Source organism: Marmota monax, unplaced genomic scaffold (assembly GCF_021218885.2).
Source record: "Marmota monax isolate L192 unplaced genomic scaffold, Marmota_monax_Labrador192_F-V1.1 WCK01_AAM20220418_F8-fsc00451, whole genome shotgun sequence".
Classification (NCBI taxonomy): domain Eukaryota; kingdom Metazoa; phylum Chordata; class Mammalia; order Rodentia; family Sciuridae; genus Marmota; species Marmota monax.
In genome coordinates, this window is record NW_026694711.1 from 442,593 (window position 1) to 463,576 (window position 20,984).

The 20,984-nt window shown below is 38.8% G+C and overlaps 1 protein-coding gene across 8 annotated transcripts in view; it reads left to right on the top strand.

Annotated features, from left to right (window-relative positions):
- The window catches only part of Klf8 (KLF transcription factor 8), a 275,905-nt gene that overhangs the window by 226,361 nt on the left and 28,560 nt on the right, over positions 1–20,984 (top strand). The window contains exons 1-2 of one of the 8 annotated variants that reach the window (XM_058572501.1): positions 5,565–5,700; positions 11,399–13,449. The exons of 5 other annotated variants lie outside the window; for them this stretch is intronic. In XM_058572501.1, the coding sequence (XP_058428484.1) occupies positions 12,030–13,256 (1,227 nt within the window). In that variant the 5' untranslated portion in view covers positions 5,565–5,700; positions 11,399–12,029 and the 3' untranslated portion in view covers positions 13,257–13,449. Of the gene's footprint in view, positions 1–4,723; positions 5,701–11,398; positions 13,450–20,984 lie in introns of those variants that run through there. 2 more of the 8 variants (XM_046423948.2, XM_058572507.1) reach the window with 2 other exon arrangements.

Below are 20,984 nucleotides of genomic sequence, written 5' to 3' on the forward strand. Positions count from 1 at the left end.
CAGAGCCATGCACTAGTTTTAGCAACATTTTTGTTGTTCCGTGAACAGTGACTTAAGAATGCAGATTTTTCTCTTTATGTACTGCTTGACTTCTCTCCCCCTCCCCAGGCCAGCTCTCCCCAGCTGGGCCCCTAACTCTCCTTCCTTTCCCCCTCCCTTGCTCACTTCACCCTATTCTGCCCCACCTTCCCTTCAGTCCCAGCTCTTCAAGCCTTCTTTTTTAAAGTGTTGTTGTTGTTCTACTGGGAGCTAGGAGGGTGGAGTCCTCTTACCAAGGCTTTTCCTCCTCCCCTCCCTCTAGCCCTCAGACTGGGCTCCACCCTGGTAGTTTGTCAGTTGGCTTTCAGGAGGAGGAGGTGAAGCAGCGGGATGAAGAAGGGGGAAAGAGAACAGCATCTTGTGAGCCCTGACACGTGGTGTGTCTACATACTTCTCAGCTATCTTTCACTAAGTTAAACATATAATTTAACTCTTATCTTCCTCATCTGATTCTTTGGGTACACAAAGGAAAGTGCGGGCTGCTTCCTCAAGCAGTGGATTTCCCTCAGGCTCTGGGTGGAATGGACAGAGTTGAAGACATTTCAGGTTACCATTTGGTATATTTCTTAAATCTGCTAAAGAAAGGAGAACCTGTGTTGCTTCCTAGAAGGAAAAGGAAAGTGATCACAACTTTTACTTCTTCATACCTGCTCTCAAAACGTTTCTTCAGACATAGGCATCAGTCACATGCTTATTATTAGTATCAAGAAGTAAAGAATATAAAGAAAAAGCCCTGCCTTTCCCACCAAATGTGGTTATGGGGTACAAAGTTCCCTGTGTGTCACTTTTGACTCCTAATTTAAGTGAGACAGAGCCCATACCTAAAATATTCAAAAGGAAAATGTGGACTAATAGACTGAGTATGATAAAACCAAGGGCTCCTTACTGGAGCCCCTTGGATAAAATGAATGCTCTCATTTCTCCCCTTAGCACCTAGCATCATTCTTGATACAACCCAGATGCTTAATATACTTTTATTTACTAAACAGATAGAAGAATGATGGGAAAGAATCTAGAGTTTGTTTCTAAAAGGTTCAACAATTTACTTCATGTTTTTCAAAAGCTGAATTTGTTATATGAGGTCAAGTTTTCTACCCAAGTAAAATTGAGGCAGAAAAACAATAACCCAGGGTTGGGCTGGGGTTGTAGCTCAGTGATTGAGCACTTGCCTCACGTGTGTGAGGCACTGGGTTTGATTCTCAGTGCTACATAAAAAATAAATAAAACAAAGATATCGTGTCCATCTACAACTAAAAAAATGTTAAAAAAACAATAACCCAGGGGTTAAGATAAATTACTTAATCAGAAAAAAGTTTAATAAGAATATAGATTGTTTGGCTATCTGCAAGATAGCTTTTATTTTTTAAACCAGGGACTGAATCCAGGCATGATTAACCACTGAACAACATCCCCAGATCCCCAGACATTTTTATTTTGAGATACGGTCGGTCTCACTAAGTTGCTAAAGCTAACTTTGAACTTGCAATCTTCCTACTTCAGCCTCCTGAGTCACTGGGATTACAGGTGTGCACCACCATGCCTGGCTGGATAGGTCTTCAGCCTTTCCATATTGAATAAGGAACTCATAGTGACCTTAAGGCACAGCCAAACTAGACCGGGAATTCTAGTGGCTACTCTCTTCAAATTTTTAGTATAGTTATCCATCTTCATCTTTACAACATAAAAATGCATTCATGATATAAACAACCTAATACATTTGAATCTGAAACTCTTTCCAGTGTTGCTTAAAATTGCCTTGGTTGGAATGGTGAAAATCTTGAGTAGTACTTCCTAAATTTCATATATTAAGAAACTAAGGCTCTAAATGATAAAGTGATTCTTTTTTTAAAAAAAAAAATATTTTAGTTGTCAATGTACCTTTATTTTATTTATATGTGGTGCTGAGAATCAAACCCAGTGCCTAACACGTTAGGCAAGTGTTCTACCACTGAGCTACAACCCCAGCCGGAAGTGATTCTTTTTAAAGAGAGTTGTACTCATGTCTATATGATTCCCTGTCATTTACCTTGTAAGCAGGGAAGGGGTACAGGTAGTGGTGGAGAGATATGGTATAGTAAGATATGGAGTTATTTATAAATCCATACTACAGGAACATTCATGCAGCAAATATGTATATATGTTCTCTAATCTCTGTCCCTCGGTTTTCTCTTTTATAAACTGGTGATAGTAGTTATAAGGTCCTTGCTTAGCATCTGGATGGTCATCTTAAGTGACAGCCATTTTAAGGGAAAAATTTTTGCTTTCCTGCCCAAGGGCCCCAAAGGTATTTCTGAAAAAGGCTCATCACTCCCTCATACCAACCCAACCCTTAACTGCCCACATTAGGACCCACCCACTCTGATTCCTGAGCCTCTCCCATAAAAGTCCTAGAACTCAAGCCTATTTTGCCTCTCTCTTCTATAGAGAGATGGCTTTTATTTGTCAGCTCTGACAAATAAACTCTCATGTGTATTTCTGCCTGGTCTCCCTCTTTCATTTATCACTTACCCGGCTCTTGTTTCTCACTTTCCCTTCAGTAATCCCTACTCACAGGATTATCAGAAGAATTTTTAATGATTTAATAGACATAAAGAGCTCTACAACAGAGTTTGTCACATAGTTAGTGCTCAATAACTATTATAATTGTTAAACATAATAATGCCTGTCATCCAAGTTACAGATATTATAGTATCTGGTGTCTAACCTCAGAGACTTTATTAAGGGAAGAAATTATATAAACAAATATGTGTTTGGAGTGAAGAAGGCAAAGAGGAAGAAGTTTTGCCTGAAGGAAATAAATAAGAAGGAAAGCTACTTTGAGTTAGTCCTTTTAAGAAGGTTGACAGAGAGTTTAGGCCATTTCAGATACAGAAAGTAAAGTGACTCCAATAGCCAAGCTATGGAACCAACCTAGATGTCCATCAAGAGACGAATGGATAAAGAAAATGTGGTGTATGTATACACAATGGAGTATTACTCAGCCATAAAGAAGAATGAAATTATGATATTTGCCAGTAAGTAAATGGGTGGAACTGGAGACCATCATGCTATGTAAAATAATGCAGACCCAGAAAGTAAAAAGTCAAATGTCTTCTCTGATATGTGGAAGCTAGTCCAAAATAAGGGGAAAAGAAAAAAAACTGAGGAAGGGGGATTCCATCAAAATAGAAGAAAGATCAGTGGAATAGAGGAAAGGGATTGAGGGAAAGGAGAAGGGATAAGTACAGTCAAATGAAACTAACCAAACTTTCCTATGTACATATATGAGTATACCACAGTGACCTCACCATCATGTATGTCCATAAGGCAACAATTTTCAAAAAATAAAAAAGTAAGGTTGGAAACAGGCCAGGATTCTCAGGGATTTGCAATCCAGGGAAGACCTAGGACAGCAGTAAAAGCTCTGGTGCTGGAAAGGTAGAAAGGGGCCAGACCATAGCAAAAGACCCCAGTCTTGATGTCATTTAGGTGGCTAAACTATGAGAGAAAGAAAAATGTTTGGGGAGATGAGGATGAAAAATGAGATGCTTAGAAGGTATGCAGGCAGAAATAATAGTTAAATGGGCCTACCTGTTGTGAAGTACTGGGCTTTGACCCTGTTTCCTTATATTAACAAAGGAGACATGGAGGGTACAATAGTACCTACTTTCCAGAGTTGTTACCAGGAATAAATAGAGAAATGATGAATGTTAAAGCATCTAGTCCAGTGACTTGCCCATATTAAGTGCTGAACTCATAGCAACTATTATTATTTCTCTTTCCTTGCTGCTCCCTCCCTTCCTCTGCTTTGTTTCTTGTCTCTCTTCTCTTTCCTCCTCTTTAGAAGAATTGTGGTAGGCAAGAGCCACTGAAAAGGGGCTGTGGTTGCTTGTTACTTCCTGACCTCCCATTAAAATTAACTAGAGAAGGACTTTCAGGCAAGGGCAAAGAAATCCTGGAAATGTGGCTCCTATCCTATGGATGCAGCTCTACAGGGATCTTCGCCAATGCCTAGCTGAGAGGCGGTCCCAGGGGGTTGAGAACACTATTCTTAGAGATCTGGTATCTGGGAGACTGAGAACGCCTTTCTTAAGTCTCCCAGCTGGGCCACACAGTATTTGCAATTCTTCTTACCCATCCTCTCCTTTACCTTCACCTCCTTCCCTCCTCTGTTACTAGATAGATATGCAACCAGCTCCAATCTCCTTTCCTCTTAGCATCCTCCCTGAGAAGGCACTGTGACCTCACTGTCCTTGCTGGTGTCACACGTTACCATGGAGAGCTAGGAGGGTAAATATCGCTTCCAGTTGCCAGTTTTCTTTTCTTTTCTTTAATGGAGAATATCATGCTAAGCGAAGTAAGCCAGCTTTCTTATATCTCTCCTTTCCCTCTCCCTTTCTTCCTAGGCATCCCCAGCCCCAATCTCTACACCCCTCATCCTCCCCTGAGAGTTAGCAGAACGCGAATAGATAAATGACCGAATAGTGTGTTAACAAGCTTCTTTCTGGGACGGATAAGGAACTGAAATTGATTCGAGTTGTACCTGCTGCTGCTGGAGACACAGAGAGGCAGCCGCCAGGGGCGAGGCCAGTTCTCTCCGCCCAGGGCCCCGCCCCAACCCCTTCCTTCTCCCTCCGCCTTCTCAGCCCCACCCTTCTCCACCTCCTCCTACTTTGCTCTCTCCTCTAGCGGCCGCTTGTCCCTTTTAAGGAACTCCACCCTAGGTGGAGTCCTCACGATAGTCACACCTCTCTTCTGGGCCTAGCCGGGCGGAGAAAGACGGAATCACTCCACCCACTCAGGTTGCCCAGAGAGCACTTCAGGTTCTGACCCGTGTGGGGCTCGAGGTCCCCAGTGGTGCAGCTAGGTGCCTCCAAGAAACCCCGCCCCAGAAGACCCGCAAGAGTTGCTGCCGTTTTTCGCTGAAGCCCCTTCCCTGGGCTGGTGTTCTATATGTTTCGACCAATCGTCGGCATTTTCTCCTCCCTTCTTTCTTTTTAGGAAGGCGCTGGGGTGTGCGGCGGCAACCGCGGTGGTGAAGGGATCCTCTCATGGTATCTCCTCGTGGGGAACGTTCCTGTCTTGAATGATTCCTTCTCCGCCTCAACTTTGTGTTCAAGTAGTGTTTTGAGGTTTAGGGTGGGCTTTTTTTTTTTTTTTTTTTTTTTTGTTTTGTTTTAGCCTCCACCTCCGGCCCTCTCCTTTTCAAGGGTGTGCGGAGTTCAGAGGATGGGTGGAGAGTGGGTTTGGCCGGAACTAAATTGGTGGAGGTAAAAGGGGAACGGAGGATCTTTAGCATTGGCCCCTTCGGCCCAGCAAACCCACTTTATTTTTAGCCGAGGAAAAGCTGCAGGGGGAGGATTCTTTTTAGAAAGTCTGCTCTGCCGGCCTGATTTTTGGGTTGGATGCTTGAGAGCTTTGTTTCCCTTGTTCTAAGGGTGGCCCAGCTGGGGCTGAATCGACTCCCTCCCTTTTCGCCTTCCTCCCCATTTTCCAGCCAAGAGAAAAAGGGGAGGTGGGGGGCCGAGAAAGAGAAGGCAAGAGCTAGTCGCCTGGCGCGCTGTCAGACAGGGGCGGGTGTGAGGGGAGCAGCTGTCTTGCGATCAGCTCAGGGGTATGAACCTCCTGGAGGACGGCATGAGCTCCGGACACTTCAGGAGTCCTCAGCTAGAGACATGGGCGGTAAGTGACTCCGGGATTAGAACCCACCCACTCTCATCTCCTCCGTCTAGATTCTACCCCTCCCCCCTACACACACCCACTTCTCTTTGGGTTTTAGAAGTGGAGGGGGCGGGGGCGGGAAGCGGAAGGGTAAGAACACTGTGTGGAATCAAATGAAACTCAAGGGAAATGACTTTGCTAAAGCGTTGAGCAAAGAGGGGCTAAGAAGGGGAAGAGATATTTTTGGGGGGCTTCGTGAAAGTAGTGAAAGAGGACAAGAATGGATGGATTTGTCTAGTTTAGTCCACCCTGGCTCAATGCTCGCAGATCCCCCTTAAGCGGTAAAGGTTTGTCTTAGACTTAACCCCACATAGCCAAAGTCGCAGCCAGCCAGAACAGTATTCAGAAAGCCGAACCAGGTAACTCCCCCCCCCCCCCCGCAGCCAAGCACTAGCCGGTACCTAGAAATGCTTCTAAAAAGGAGGAGGAGGGGGCAGGTGGGAACCTGGGCTATTAGGGACACGAATCGCGAGACCCTGGAAGGAGCCGCAGGGGAGGAGCTGCTTAGGGCGTGCCAGTTCTTTAAGGAGGGGCTGAGCTTGGTTGGAGGAGGAAGCCCAAGCCTAAGGCCCAGCCCGGGCCCTTTAAGACGTGGCCAAGGCGGTTGGTTCGTCTGTGTAGGTGGAAGATTGGGCCGAATTGCTGCGATTGCTTGAGCTAATGGACTTGCTCTGCCACTTGGTGGAGCGTTTTAATGTGTGTAGGTTTTTGTTTTGTTTTACCATAAGAATTTTGGGGAAAATAAACACAAACAGGTAGCCAAGGAAACGATGTCATATTTCTTTAATATTGTCTTCATTGTGAAGAAAAACATATACTAAGCACCTATCTGTCAGCAAGAGTAATAATAGCTGGAAAAAGAGAATAATCGCCAAATCTGAATTTTAAACTAACAAAAACTGTGATGGTTTGACAGTAACAGAAATATCTGCTTTGAAACCCTACTACCACCCCTAACTTGTTGTGTGACCCTGGGCATTGCTTTTCTCTACAGAATGCAGATTAATAATTATATCTCAAAAGACATTCAGGTAAATTAAATACCATACTGTATGTGACACAGACTGCTACTTGTTGTATCTTAGTTTCACTTTTCTTACTCAGTTTGGTACTCTTTCTCTGAGCACTCATGATAGAATTGGTACTTTGCTGTCCTTAAAATACCATCTAGGTGAACTGAAAGTAGGCCTAGGAAGACTGAATTAGCTTGTCCAAAGGCTGAGGCTAGAACATAGGTTTTATTTGCTTCTGATTTAACATTGTTCCCACTGGACTTTATCAGCTCTAAGAGAAAAGGGCACTAAACTGCCTTTCCCCTCATTCTTTGGGTAACTTAACCAGGACAATATAGCCAATGGGACCTTTGGACAACAAAAACCAGTGACACATAAATGACCTCATCCTACTCTTTAAAGTTTGGGGGAAACCCTTACTGAAAGTCGTTGATCTTTGGTAAAGGTTGGGGACAAAGAGAATAGACTGGGAACAGTGTCTTCAGGTTAGCTTAGGGAACAGGCAGGCAGAAAACATAAGAAGGGCAGAAATATAACTTTAAAAGTAAAAGCAACAAATGCATCTGTCTAGTCAATTCTCAAGATAAAACTCATGTCTCTACTTTCATAGCACTAGGGAACTATAGGTCCCTTTTGCTTAGGCATTCAGGTTACAATAGAAAGAACATTAGGAGTAACAGAAACATTGGGGGAAAAACATCAACTAGGTCATCACCTTCACTCTCATTGTTCTAGTATATTCATTTTGATGGGGGAAATACTGGGGATTGAACCCAGGTGTTCTATTACTAAGCTATATTCCCAAACCTTTTTATTTTTTATTTTGAGATGGGGTCTGGCTCAGTTGCTGAGGCTGGCCTCCAACTTGCAAACCTTCTACCTCAGTATGCACTACCATGCTGGGCTAGTATATGAATTTTAGAGATGGAGTTCTTAGTGGTTCCGATATCTGAATTCTAGTAACCAATATATCAAGCCCAGTCAAGTTGTTCATCCTTCCAGATTGTCTTTGATGATGGGGAATATCAACCATTCATTCTTCTTCTTTCTGGCAGAGGCTCTATTATTATTTGATTCACTTATATGTTCACATTTGCCCTGAGTCAGTTACACTGTATGGCCTCATTTAGTTGGTTAAATGAAGACAAGATTGCCTTTGGATACATAATTTATTTAGTAAATGTATATTGACATACTATGTGTTAGGCACTGAGAAATTTTTTTAAAAACTTAATTTCCTATTTTTTTTGTCTTGAATGTCTTCTTTATCCTCCCATCCAAACCTGAATCTTCCCTTAAATTCTACCTTTGCCCTGGCCTCCCACAGCATGTCTTTTTTAAATCTCCTCAGCTATTCTTTAGATGTCCTTGTATGTTCTGTTTCATTGATACCACAAATAAAAGGCCTTATAATGTACTTATTTTCATGATTTTTCCTGAACAGTATTTATAGTATTCCTCCATCATTAATCCCAACTTAAATGCCATTTCTATGATTCTTGCATCTAGAAATGCTCTTTTGAGGTTCCATATTACTTTTCCTGCATTTTCTGGAAACCGCATTACTCTTTGTCCTGCATTACATATCTAAGCCCTTACCCCTTTTTCCGACTGCCAAGGCACTCAGTGACGGGTAATGTCATTGTATCTTTATAATACTTAGCTAATCACCTTTCCCTTGTAAATGCTTTGTACATATTTTGTAGATTATTGTCTAAGGTCTAGTTCTAAAATGCCATTTTTTTTTGTAAATGAAGGAAAACTTGATTGAGATGATTGACCAAAATGATCATCTAGTACACTTGCCATCTAATTGCTAAGTAGAGTGTATACACTAATGTTTTTGATTTAGGCATTATACCTACAATTCACATTTCCAATCTATTGATTATCCCCAACTTAGCTTCATTATCTAGTCTCTCATTATCATCTCTAAAATTATATTATAATTTGTGATTATAAATAATGTAAGTAAAGCATTGGACTCAGTGCCTGACATGTAATACAAATTTCATAAGTGGAAGGTCTCATCATTTTTATTTTGTTTTATTTAAATATTTCTGTGTGTTTGCAGGAGAGGAATATAGATTGATGGGACAGGAAGTTGGATATAAATGTTTGGAACATAGATGCTGTATGTAATATACTAAAAGATATTGTCTGTGTATTTAAATGAATTGGATATATAAATGTGGGCAAATCAAACTCTGGGATTTTTATTTTATTTATTTTATTTTGGTACTGGGGATTGAACTCAGGGACACTCAACCACTGAGCCACATCCCCAGCCCTATTTTGTATTTTATTTAGAGACAGGGTCTCACCGAGTTACTTAGCGCCTTGCTGTTGCTGAGGCTGGCTTTGAACTCACAATCCTCCTGTCTCCGCCTCCTGAGCTACTGGGATTACAGGTGTGCGCTACTATGCCCAGCTGCCCCAGACTCTTATCCATCCATCATTCAAGACTTCTCCTTTCCACTTCCCTGGTTAAGAAAGTTACATTACATCCTTATCATAAATCTTGGGAAACTTAATTAAACTTTGTACTTGTTCTCATCTGTATATTGAGAATAATAATAGAAACTAATTCATGGAGTGGCAGTGAGAAATAAATATGTTAATTTTGTTAAACAGAAGAATGCATGAAAACATAGTAAGCGGTGAGAAAATGTAGTTGTTACGGTTCTTATAACTGATGCTCAAAATGCTGGCATCAGACTTTTCCTTCTTTCTCTGATTCCTCATCTACCTAGGTGCCAAAGGCTTTTTTTTTTTCTCTTTGTATCTGGCATTAGTACATACTTTCCTTTTTTCTTCTAACTGCCACCCCCTGAATTTAGGCAAGCAGTGCAAAAAATAAAATTAGCCTATGGATCAAATACAGCTCACATGTATGTTTCCCCTAAAATTTGAAAACTCATTTATAAATATATTTTATCTAGGCTTGGTGATGCATGACTGTAATCCCAGCAACTCAGGAGGCTGAGGCAGAAGGATTGCAAGTTCAAAGCCTTCCTCGGCAATTTAGCAGGGCCCCAAGCAACATAGCAAGGCGCTGTTTCAAAATAAAAAGGGCTAGGGATGGGGCTGGGGTTGTGGCTCATGGGAAGAGCACTGGCCTAGCAAGCCTGAGGCACTGGGTTCAATTTTCAGCAACACATAAAAATAAAATAAAAGGTATTATGTCCACCTACAACTAAAAAATAAGTGTTAAAAAAAGGTCTGGGGATGTGGCTCAGTGGTTGAGCACCCTGGGTTCAATTCCCACTACCAAAAAATAAAAAATCTATTCTAGGTGTGGTAATGCATTCCACAGAGCTTAAAATCCAACATACACAAAACTGTACAGTGGACTCTCTCCCCTATTCCTGTCTTCTAGCCACCCATTTTTGCCTCACTAGAGTTAACTACAGCTATCAATTCATAAGGAGAATTTTCATGGATATTTAACGTAGGTCAGATAATAAATATGTATACTCCCACTTCCCTTTTATACACAAATGGAAACACATTCTACACATTGTTCCACAACTTGTTTTGTCTACTTAAAATATACTTGAGATCTTTCCATATAATACATAGAATATGTCTCATTCTTTTGTGTGTCTGCATAGTTTTTCACTATATGGATGAACCATGGTGTATTTAAACAGTTTTCTATGGATTGACAGGCTCTTTCCAAACTTTTGCAATGTTGTAATAGCAATAACAACTTTGTAAGTTCTATATGAGAGGAATAGGGCTGTCATAACAAGATATCACTGACTGAGTCTGCTAAACAACAGAAATTTAATTTTTTGACATTCTGGAATCTAGAAATATTAGATCAAGATGCCAGTATGTTCATATTCTTTTGAGAGTTCTTTTCCTTGTCTACATAGCTGCCTTCTTGCTACATACTCACGTGACCTTTATGCAAGGAGAGAGAGAGAGAGAAAGAAAACTCTATGGTGTTTCTTCTTATAAAGACACTAATTCTATAAGATTAGAACCCTACCCTTATGACTTCCTTTAACCTTAATAACTTCCATAAAGGCCCTGTCTCCAAATACATTCACATTGAGGGTAAAAGTGTTAACATAGCAGAATGTCAATTCTCCTAGTCTCAGACTTTTAAAAATTGGTTGACTGCCAACATTTCAGAATAAGATTTTACTTTAAAATTCTAGAATTCAAGATTTTCCAGAATAATCAGAAGATACTAACCAGTATTCGCTCCTGGCAAAAATTGCCTAGAGTTTATGAACTGCTCCCTCTACCCCTTTTAGACAGGACATATATTATCTGTTCATTGTGTTCCTCATCTGGCCTAGGTGACCTTAAACTGTCTGGCCATTCTAGGTATTGAATTTGTGGCAATTTTGCAAGTTCTTACCATAAAATAAATAGAATATTCTATTAGCTTCTAGTTTTGCATTGATTCTTCCTCCTCTTCATTCTCTGAGGATTATTGCCAGGATATTGTCCTTAAAACACATTTTAAAAAATTATTCCTCTTTTCTTTGCCCAGTCATTTTACTAGACACCTACAAAATTCTAGGTATCATGCTAAAAGCTGGGGTTATACTGGTGAATAATTTTAAGTGGGACTCTTTGTCTTCATAGAGTTTATAATCTACTTTTTCTCTCATTTGAATTCCCTTTAGGACTCTTCTTATTCTTCAAGCTCCACTTCATAACAAACAATTCTTTGGGGATTTTTTTTTTCTGACTGTTCCATTTTCAGTCATCTCTCATAGCTTCAAAGGCTCATAACTTCAAGTTACAATTCACTGAAACAGCGTCCATTACTTTCTAATGCTTTTTTTTTTTTTTTCTTCGTACGGGCATTGAACCCAGGGGCACTTAAACATTGAGCCACATCCCCAGCCTTTTTTTGTATTTTATTTAGAGTCAGGGTCTTGCTGAGCTGCTTAGGGGCTCACTAAGTTGCTGAGGCTGACTTTGAACTTGAAATTCTCCTGTCTCAGCCTCCCAAACGGCTGGGATTACAGGCGTGTGCCACCATGCCTGGCTTCTTTTAATGCATTTTTTGAGGGTACGAGGAATAGAACCCAGGGCTTTGGGCATGATAGGCAAGCACTCTGACACCGAGCTAAATCCCTAGACAATTTTTTTTGAGACAGAGTCTCACTAATTTGTGCAGGATGTTCTGGCACTGGTGATTCTGCTTCCATAGCCTCCTGAGTGGCTGGGATTACATGTGTGTGCCACAGTTTCCAGCCTTTTTCTTGTAAAGTTTGACTGCTATCTTTATGCCTAGTTTTATTTTATCACATGAACCTGGAATCTCAAGCTCAAATCTCAGCAAGACCCAGTAAAAAGAGAGGAATGCCATGTCTAAAGGGAGCAGCCACTGATCATCTCCAAATATTTTTTCAATGTATACTCCATGTTGTAAGATCTGTCAAGTGTTCAGAAAATCAACTTATATTTGATAAAGGAGCTAAAAGCATGCAATGGAGGGAGGATAGCATCTTCAACAAATGGTGCTGGGAAAACTGGAAATCCATATGCAACAAAATGAAACTGAATCCCCTCCTCTCGCCATGCACAAAAGTTAACTCAAAGTGGATCAAGGAGCTAGATATCAAATCAGAGACTCTGCGTCTGATAGAAGAAAAAGTTGGCTCCGATCTACATATTGTAGGGTCGGGCTCCAAATTCCTTAATAGGACACCCATAGCACAAAAGTTGATAACAAAAATCAACAAATGGGACTTACTTAAACTGAAAAGTTTTCTCTCAGCAAGAGAAACAATAAAAGAGGTAAATAGGGAGCCTACATCATGGGAACAAATTTTTACTCCTCACACTTCAGATAGAGCCCTAATATCCAGAGTATACAAAGAACTCAAAAAATTAAACAATAAGAAAACAAATAACCCAATCAACAAATGGGCCAAAGACCTGAACAGACACTTCTCAGAGGAGGACATACAATCAATCAACAAGTACATGAAAAAATGCTCACCATCTCTAGCAGTCAGAGAAATGCAAATCAAAACCACCCTAAGATACCATCTCACTCCAGTAAGATTGGCAGCCATTATGAAGTCAAACAACAACAAGTGCTGGCGAGGATGTGGGGAAAAGGGTACTCTTGTACATTGCTGGTGGGACTGCAAACTGGTGCGGCCAATCTGGAAAACAGTATGGAGACTCCTGGGAAAGCTGGGAATGGAACCACCATTTGACCCAGCTATTGCCCTTCTTGGACTTTTCCCAGAAGACCTTAAAAGAGCGTACTACAGGGATACTGCTACATCGATGTTCATAGCAGCACAATTCACAATTGCTAGACTGTGGAACCAACCCAGATGCCCTTCAATAGATGAATGGATAAAAAAAATGTGGCATTTATACACCATGGAGTATTACGCAGCACTAAAAAATGACAAAATCATAGAATTTGCAGGGAAATGGATGGCACTAGAGCAGATTATGCTTAGTGAAGCTAGCCAATCCCTAAAAAACAAATACCAAATGTCTTCTTTGATATAATGAGAGCAACTAAGAACAGAGCAGGGAGGAAGAGCAGGATGAAAAGATTAACATTAAACAGATACATGAGGTGGGATGGAAAGGGAGAGAAAAGGGAAATTGCATGGTAATGGAGGGAGACCCTCATTGTTATACAAAATTACATATAAGAGGTTGTGAGGGGAATGGGAAAATAAACAAGGAGAGATATGAATTACAGTGGATGGGGTAGAGAGAGAAGATGGGAGGGGAGGGAGGGGGGATGGTAGAGGATAGGAAAGGTAGCAGAATACAACAGTTACTAATAGGGCATTATGTAAAAATGTGGATGTGTAACCGATGTGATTCTGCAATCTGTATTTGGGGTAAAATTGGGAGTTCATAACCAACTGGAATCTAATGTATGAAATATGATATGTCAAGAGCTTTATAATGTTTTGAACAACCAATAAAAAAAATTAAAAAAAAAAAAGAAATAGATTTTCTTTTTAAATGAAATTTCTGTATTTGAAAATTTTTCAGCTAATTATATTTTAATTTATAACATCTTGATGAGAACCAATTCTGTGACTTCAGTTACTAACCAATTTATTATGACTTTGGTATTACTTAGTCTCTCTGACCTTTTATTTCCTCATGTGGAAAATGAGATCAACAATAGTAGCTATCTCACAGACAATTGTGAAGATTAAATATCCCCTGTTAGAAATACCATAGGAATGAAATGTTATAGTTTCTAGGATTTACCTAAAAATATCCACTGAGGTGGGGCAAGTAATTTGGAGTACAAATAAAATAAGATTTGCCTTTAATTGAATATATTTGAAGCTGGGAATAGACACATATGAGTCTGTCTCTACATTTGTATGTATTTGAAATTATGCATAATAATTTTAATGCCATTGGAATGAAACTCAAGTTTTATGTAGTGGTTTGTAGGGAATTTAATTGTTTTTCTTGACATCAACCTCACTGGCTCAGCAGAAACTTGGATGATTATTATGGATTTTCCATCTATGGACTTTATCATGCAATACCCTGGTGAAATTTTATTTATTTATTTATTTATTTTTGAATATTATAACTGGAAGTGGCCTGAAAAAGAAAGTAGTTTCAATAACATTTTGAGTAACAGGTAACAGTGGAGCTTGGTCTAGAATCCAAGTCTACCAGCTCCTAGTTAAATTATTTTCCCTTTATTTCACACTGCCTTCTTTAACTAGAGCACTTTTATTATAAATTCTACCACTGGCTGAGTGTGGTGGTGCACACCTGTAATCCCAGTGACTCAGGAGGCTGAGGCAGAAGGTTTACAAGTTGGAGGCGAGCCTCAGCAATTTAGTGAGGCCCTAAGCAACTTAACAATACCTGTCTCCAAATAAAAAATAAAAAGGGTGGGGATGTGACTTAGTGGTTAAGCACAGCTGGGTTCAATCCCCACTACCAATAAATAAATAAATAAATAAATAAATAAATTTCCACCAAGGGTATTGCATGTAAGATTATTATTTGAACATAAATGTACTTGTTTGATGGTGTTTTTGAGGACAGAGGGACTAATTCTAGAAATCTGAGGTTACATTTGTGCAATTTTTAAAAATCTGTTCTTTCAGGTCATCCTCACAAGGATCCTGTGATGTAAGTGAGAAGAAGTTATTTCCACTTTCCACATTAAGTGATAGGACTTGCCCAAGGTCACCTAACAATTTGGTGATTAAACTAGAACCAAAACTCATATGGAAGTTTATCATCATTCTCTTTAGCTTTTATTTTTTTCAGAATGAGGACTCCCTAGCACATTTCAAGGTGATTTATCAGTCATACATATTTGTTTTATTTCTTGTAGTAAAGAAAATTGGGCTTAACATCAGCATCTGAGGAGAGGACAAATATGTGAAAGCATTATATGCCATGCAGGTGATACTATAGAATATGAAGTCATAGGAAATAGAGATAAATATATCAAAAATAATAAGATATGAATTGTTACTCTAACTGATTTGGATCTTTAAAACATGACTTTATTTTTGTACTTTATTTTGTGATTTTTCTGACAGAAATCATCCTAAAAATTACATTGAGATCTTACAATTATGTCTTACAAACAAATTATTATATGTGTTACCATGATTTATCTGCTTGGCAACCAAATGAGAGGATGTATTTCCATTTTGTGTATGAGAAACTGAGGCATAGAAAGATCAAATGACTTGCACAAAATCATCCAGCTTTGTTCTGGTGTATCTTTTTTTTTTTTTTTGCACTTTAAAAATGTGTATTTTTTTAATCATGGAGAGGTTTTCCAATACATCTTATAGGCAAGTAACAGATCCAAATGTTGTTCTGGTGTATCTTATCACCTTATCTTTTCATTACCTCACACTACTTCACTACTTCAAACTTGACTAACTGTTGTGATGGTGTAATATTCAATTTCATTCTTTCTGTCACTGAAATTCACACATGGTATGTGCTGTCAGACTGTACTCATTTTTGTGGTAATGTGTTCTTTCCTCTTAAACTTCTATTCTTTTTACCATCCCAGTTGCCCCCGACACACATATTTTCTTTTATCTCATTCTAAGTAGCAGGAAATGCAAGTTATAGGGGTTTTCTGTCTTAAGGTCACTTCTGAGTACCTGCTGCGTGTTTGGACTAAGTACTTCAGAAACCCTCCAGCTTTTGTGTATATTGAAATCTTTCCATAGGAAAGTTATAAGGATTTGTCCACTGAGATACTACTGTTGGGATTTCTTTGAGATTGAGTTTTCTGATAATGTCCAAAGTGATAGATGTGAGGCTGTTTGAAGGAAATAGGATAAATTAGAGGATCTTGCAATCTCCTTTTATTGGGTAGTTTGTTTCTAGCAACCATTTACCCTCTGTTATGGGACCTGCTTCAAGCAGAAGTTGGGGAAACATTTGCCTCCAGATCAAGATGCATTATAACTTTATTATGGCTGTATTATAGCTCCAGGCTGTTGAAATTCAAATCCCCTTTCTGCCATTCCTAGGTGGGTGATTTGGGGATAAACCACTTCATCTCTCTCTGCTCATTTTTAAAATGGGGAGGAATGGGGTGTGGCTCAGTGGTAGAGTGCTGGCCTAGCATGCCTGTGGCCCTGGATTTGATCCCTAGCACTGCAAAAAATAAAATAGGGAAATAATAGTACTCACTACAAGGATTGTGAGGAGTAAATGTGATAATATTATTTTCACAGTACCTGACACATAGTAAGTACTTGGGGAATACAGACTATTATAGAGCTTTTTATCACCATTCCATTGTTAATGTCATGATACCGAGTAACTTTAATCCTGAAGGTTTTTGTAAAGACCCATCCTAACACTACTTTCTATTCCCCTAGAAGATATATAATAAACCATCTAAAATATATGTGTACTCTAGTCCTTTAATTATTTTTTTCTAATAATAAAAATATAGGTAACACTTTTCAAAAAATGATCCATAATCTCAAAACACTAAAAGATTGTTTCTCATATTTTAATAGTTTCAGTATTTTTTATGTTCAGAGGTTGTAGGTGAATATCTGTATAAGGTCCTCCTAAGTGATTATTTTGTTGTCTTCAAACTTGATCTTTTAGCAGACAGTTTTTCATGAAGAATGTACTCACCAGATTTGAGGTATTCAAAAGTAGTGAGAAGGCACTAAGAGGATAAAAGTTTCAGTTCTGATTCCAGGACTTCTAAACTGTGTGTCATTGAGCCTCCAAATCAGTGATCTGTGAAATGGGAATTATATGAATGCTATCTCTTTCCCTGTTGTAAAGCTGTGCAGATACAGAAGAGGGATTATTATTTGTATTGCCCAAAGTCTCTATTCTCTTAAGGCACTAAGTCCCTTCTTAAATGTGTATACTATTCCCTATTTCTTTTTAGTTATAGGCTCTAAAAACTCTGCTTTGCTTCCCTCCTTAAAGTTCTTATTTCATCTCTAAGCATTTTTCCTCTTCCAAGGTTGGCCAAAGGGTAGGATGTGGTCTTCTTAGTGAGCCATCTCCTCCTATCCCTTGGAGGCACTGTTTACTTTCATAAAACAAGCAGATCATTATAGGAAATGCCAGTTGGGTAAAAAAAAATACACTTTGGAACATGACAGAAGTACATAATCTTATCAACTTTCTGTGCCCATGGTCTTCTGTCCTACATATGGGAGACATTGACCACTGGAGATGTGGCTCAATTCTCCTTTATTTCCTTCTGCCCCTAGAAGAAAGACCAGGAAATATAGCTTCTAAACCCAAAGGCTTCAAGAGCCAAACCAAGCAGAATTACAGTTACCTTAAGTATGTAATTTTCATTTTTGATGCCCTCCTGCCTGGGTGATTCACATCTGAATGGTCCAGACCATACGTACTATAACTTCCTTTGCATATTTTCTCACTACTTCCCTCACTGACAGCTTCTGTGCTTCTGTCTGGTCTCTCCTAGATACTTAGAGAAGCAATCCTGACTCTATAAAGTAAGAGGTTTATAAAGCCCTCTTTTTCAAAAACAGCTTTTTAAAAAACCTTCAGTGGGCCCTAATTCCTTATTTTTAAATTTTACCTGACTAAACATTGAAGATACAAAATTTTTAAAAGGGAAGTTTTTACATCTTCCCAAAAACTTTTTCTGTAGTCACTCCTACCGACATGTAGAATATAGATGAGAATTATCTAATGACTATTTGGCTATTCATTTGATGACATTTGGCTATTTATTCTTTGATTCAGTGGGCTCCAACCAGAAATGGCTGAGACATTCCTATTTGTCATCTATTCCCTTTGCCATTTGACTAAAATATTTCTAATGTAGATATGGCAAGAGATATTTTTTAAAAAATATTTTTTAGATATTTTTAGATATTAAAGCTTTAGGAGATAAGCAGCTGTGGTTCTGGATGTGGCTCTATCTTTGCTTATTCCCATGGTCATATATTCATTTACTCACCAGACATTAGGTCATAGTATGTAGGAGATACTCTGCTAAAAGAGAGAGGAATAAAAGTAGGTAACTATGGATGAGCTTACCCGGTATTCAGAAAAAGAGATAATACTTCTTTGTGCCAGGTTCTGTTGTAAGCACTTGAACACTTACTAACTTTATAAATCACAACAACTCTGTGAACTATTATTATTCCCATTTTACAAATCCTCACAACAACTCTATGAACTAATATTATTCCCATTTTACAGATGAGAAAACAGACACAGAGAGCTGGGAAACTTTGCCTAATGTCTTACTATTAAGAAGTCTCAGTACCAGAATTTGACCTCAGGCACTCACTCCAGAACCCACACATTTTATCACACTTCAGTAACAATATGGAGTGTACGAGAAGGAGAAGTGGCTGGCAAATGATGAAGATCCAGGTTTAAGAGGTATTTCTGGAGTAGAATTTGTTGTGGCTGATGACCAGTTGAAGCGAGAGAGAGAGAGCGAGAGAGAGAGAGAGATCAAAGTTGAGTGACCCTCAGATTTTTAGCTTGATAGATTAGCTTGATGATGATGCTAGAAATAAAATATGTAAAAATAAATGAGCATTTTGTGAGCTTATTGAGTATAAAGGACCTGTTGGATACCTAGGAGATATTCTGAGCCACAGCTCAAGATTCTGACCATCAATAATAAGGAGGGCTGGAGATTGTAAATTCAGGAGCTGAGTGCTTGCCTAGCATGCACAAGGCCCTGAGTTCAATCCCCAGCACCAAAATAAACAATAATGATAGTAATGGTTGTGGTGATGGTGATGAGAGTGGTTAATAAGGACTTTTTTATATGCCAAGAATTGTTTTGAGTGCAGTTATATGTACTTAAAGACAATATGATTTTTCCCCATTCTTGGCAGGTAAAGAAAACGAGCTTCATTGAGGCTAAATAGTTTTTCAATGTCATTCTTCTTCCTCAGTCCTGTTTTCTCTTAATCCATAGGAATTAAAGAAAACCAGATAGAACATGGCTCTTGTAAATTGTCCTGGCTAGAAAAATGAGGCTTAGTCAAGGTGTTGTGACTTCAGGGGGATAACTGAATTCTCTCCACATTCTCCTATAAATTTTCCTGGTAACAACAAAGCAAGTTCCAGCTTTTTTGTTTCCCTCAAACAATGTAGACTATATAAGAATTATCTGACCTAACACTGTTTTTCTATCATCACACTCCATTTTCCCATTCCAGGAATCAGAAAATGCTTTGCTGTCCTCTCTGACACCTCTTATTTTGTAGTTAATCATTCAACAGGCATCTCTCTTATATGCCCTCTCTAATTTTCTTTCATTCTGTCCTACTGTTTTCCAATTCCTGTGCTTGAGAAAACATATTTCCTTGCCTTTTTCCTATCATTATCATCAAAAACATTCATAAATTTATTGAACATCTAACATGCATCAGGCAATATTCTAGGTCCTTGGAATATATTAGTGGAAAAAGCAAGGAGCTCAAATTATTTTGGAAATTATAATTTTTCTGAGTTCTGGACTCAACTGTTCTTATTCTTTCTCATTTTTTGCTATACTTCTTTCTCCATTATACCACCCCTGAGAAGTTCCATAGAAGCCTTAGGGCTATGCAGAAGATAGTTCAAAATCCTTTCATTCTAGACAGATGAGTTGAATTTTTTTTTTTTTTTTTTAAAAAAGGCCTTGTCAAAATTGTGAAATGGTTCTTGTGCATCAGACTACCAGGACAGGATTCTGCTACATTTTTCTGGCTCTCCACATGTCTGGTTGGCCCAGAGCCCAAAATCATAGTAATGTTCCTAGTACAGCCTTGGACACACAGTATCTATGTTTGGTGAATGAATGGAGGTTATGTGTACAGTTCTCATATACCTGCATCAAAGATGTCATGAATTTTTAAATAAAATTGGACATATGGTGCTTTAAAACGTTAAGTTTCCGGGGCTGGGGATGCTCGCCTGGCATGCGCGGGGTGCTGGGTTCGATCCTCAGTACCACATAAAAATAAAGTTGTTGTGTCTACTGAAAACTAAAAAATAAATATAAAAATAAAATAAAATGTTAAGTTTCCTTGTATGTTTCTGCTCTAATTAGGGATGATTTTCTCAATTCTTGACATTCAACAAATGAAATAATTGTTTTCAGGTTCCTCCTTTACATTTTTGTGTTATAATATTATAATTTTGTATCCTTGTTGATTGTGTATTTGTTGTATTTAACTGAATTATGTTTTAAAAGGCTATTGTGATGTGACCTTTAAAATTAATACTTTTGTGTATTTGACATCCCAAACAATTAAGATTTATGAACTTTTGAAATGTAATCAGGTCATAGGCGAGGGAAATAATTGTAATTGACTTGGGAACACTTAATGTGATCTTATATCTCACTGATCAAGTCATAAGTGAGTTGTGGATTTGGCTTCCTTACCGTGTTTTTCTCTCTAGGGAGATTGGACTATATACAGATCAAAGAAAATCTAGTTGAAGAAGAGAACTTGATAGGTGCTTTAGGAAAAATTGTGATGTTTCAAGGCAGCTGAATGAGGCTACCAACTCTCTCATTTCATAAAAGGAATAGATATCTAAAGAGGAAAGGGAAGACTAGTTTTTATTAGCCCCCCCTCCCCATTTGCACATTTAAGAGAGGTAAACAGATAAAATACTTCTCTGGAGAATATTTAATCCCAATGTATAGATATTTTAATTGGGTGAATATCCATACAGGAGCTTAGAACTCAGGAGAATAGGAACTGGATCAGGAGGAGAGGATTCTGGAAATTATGTAGT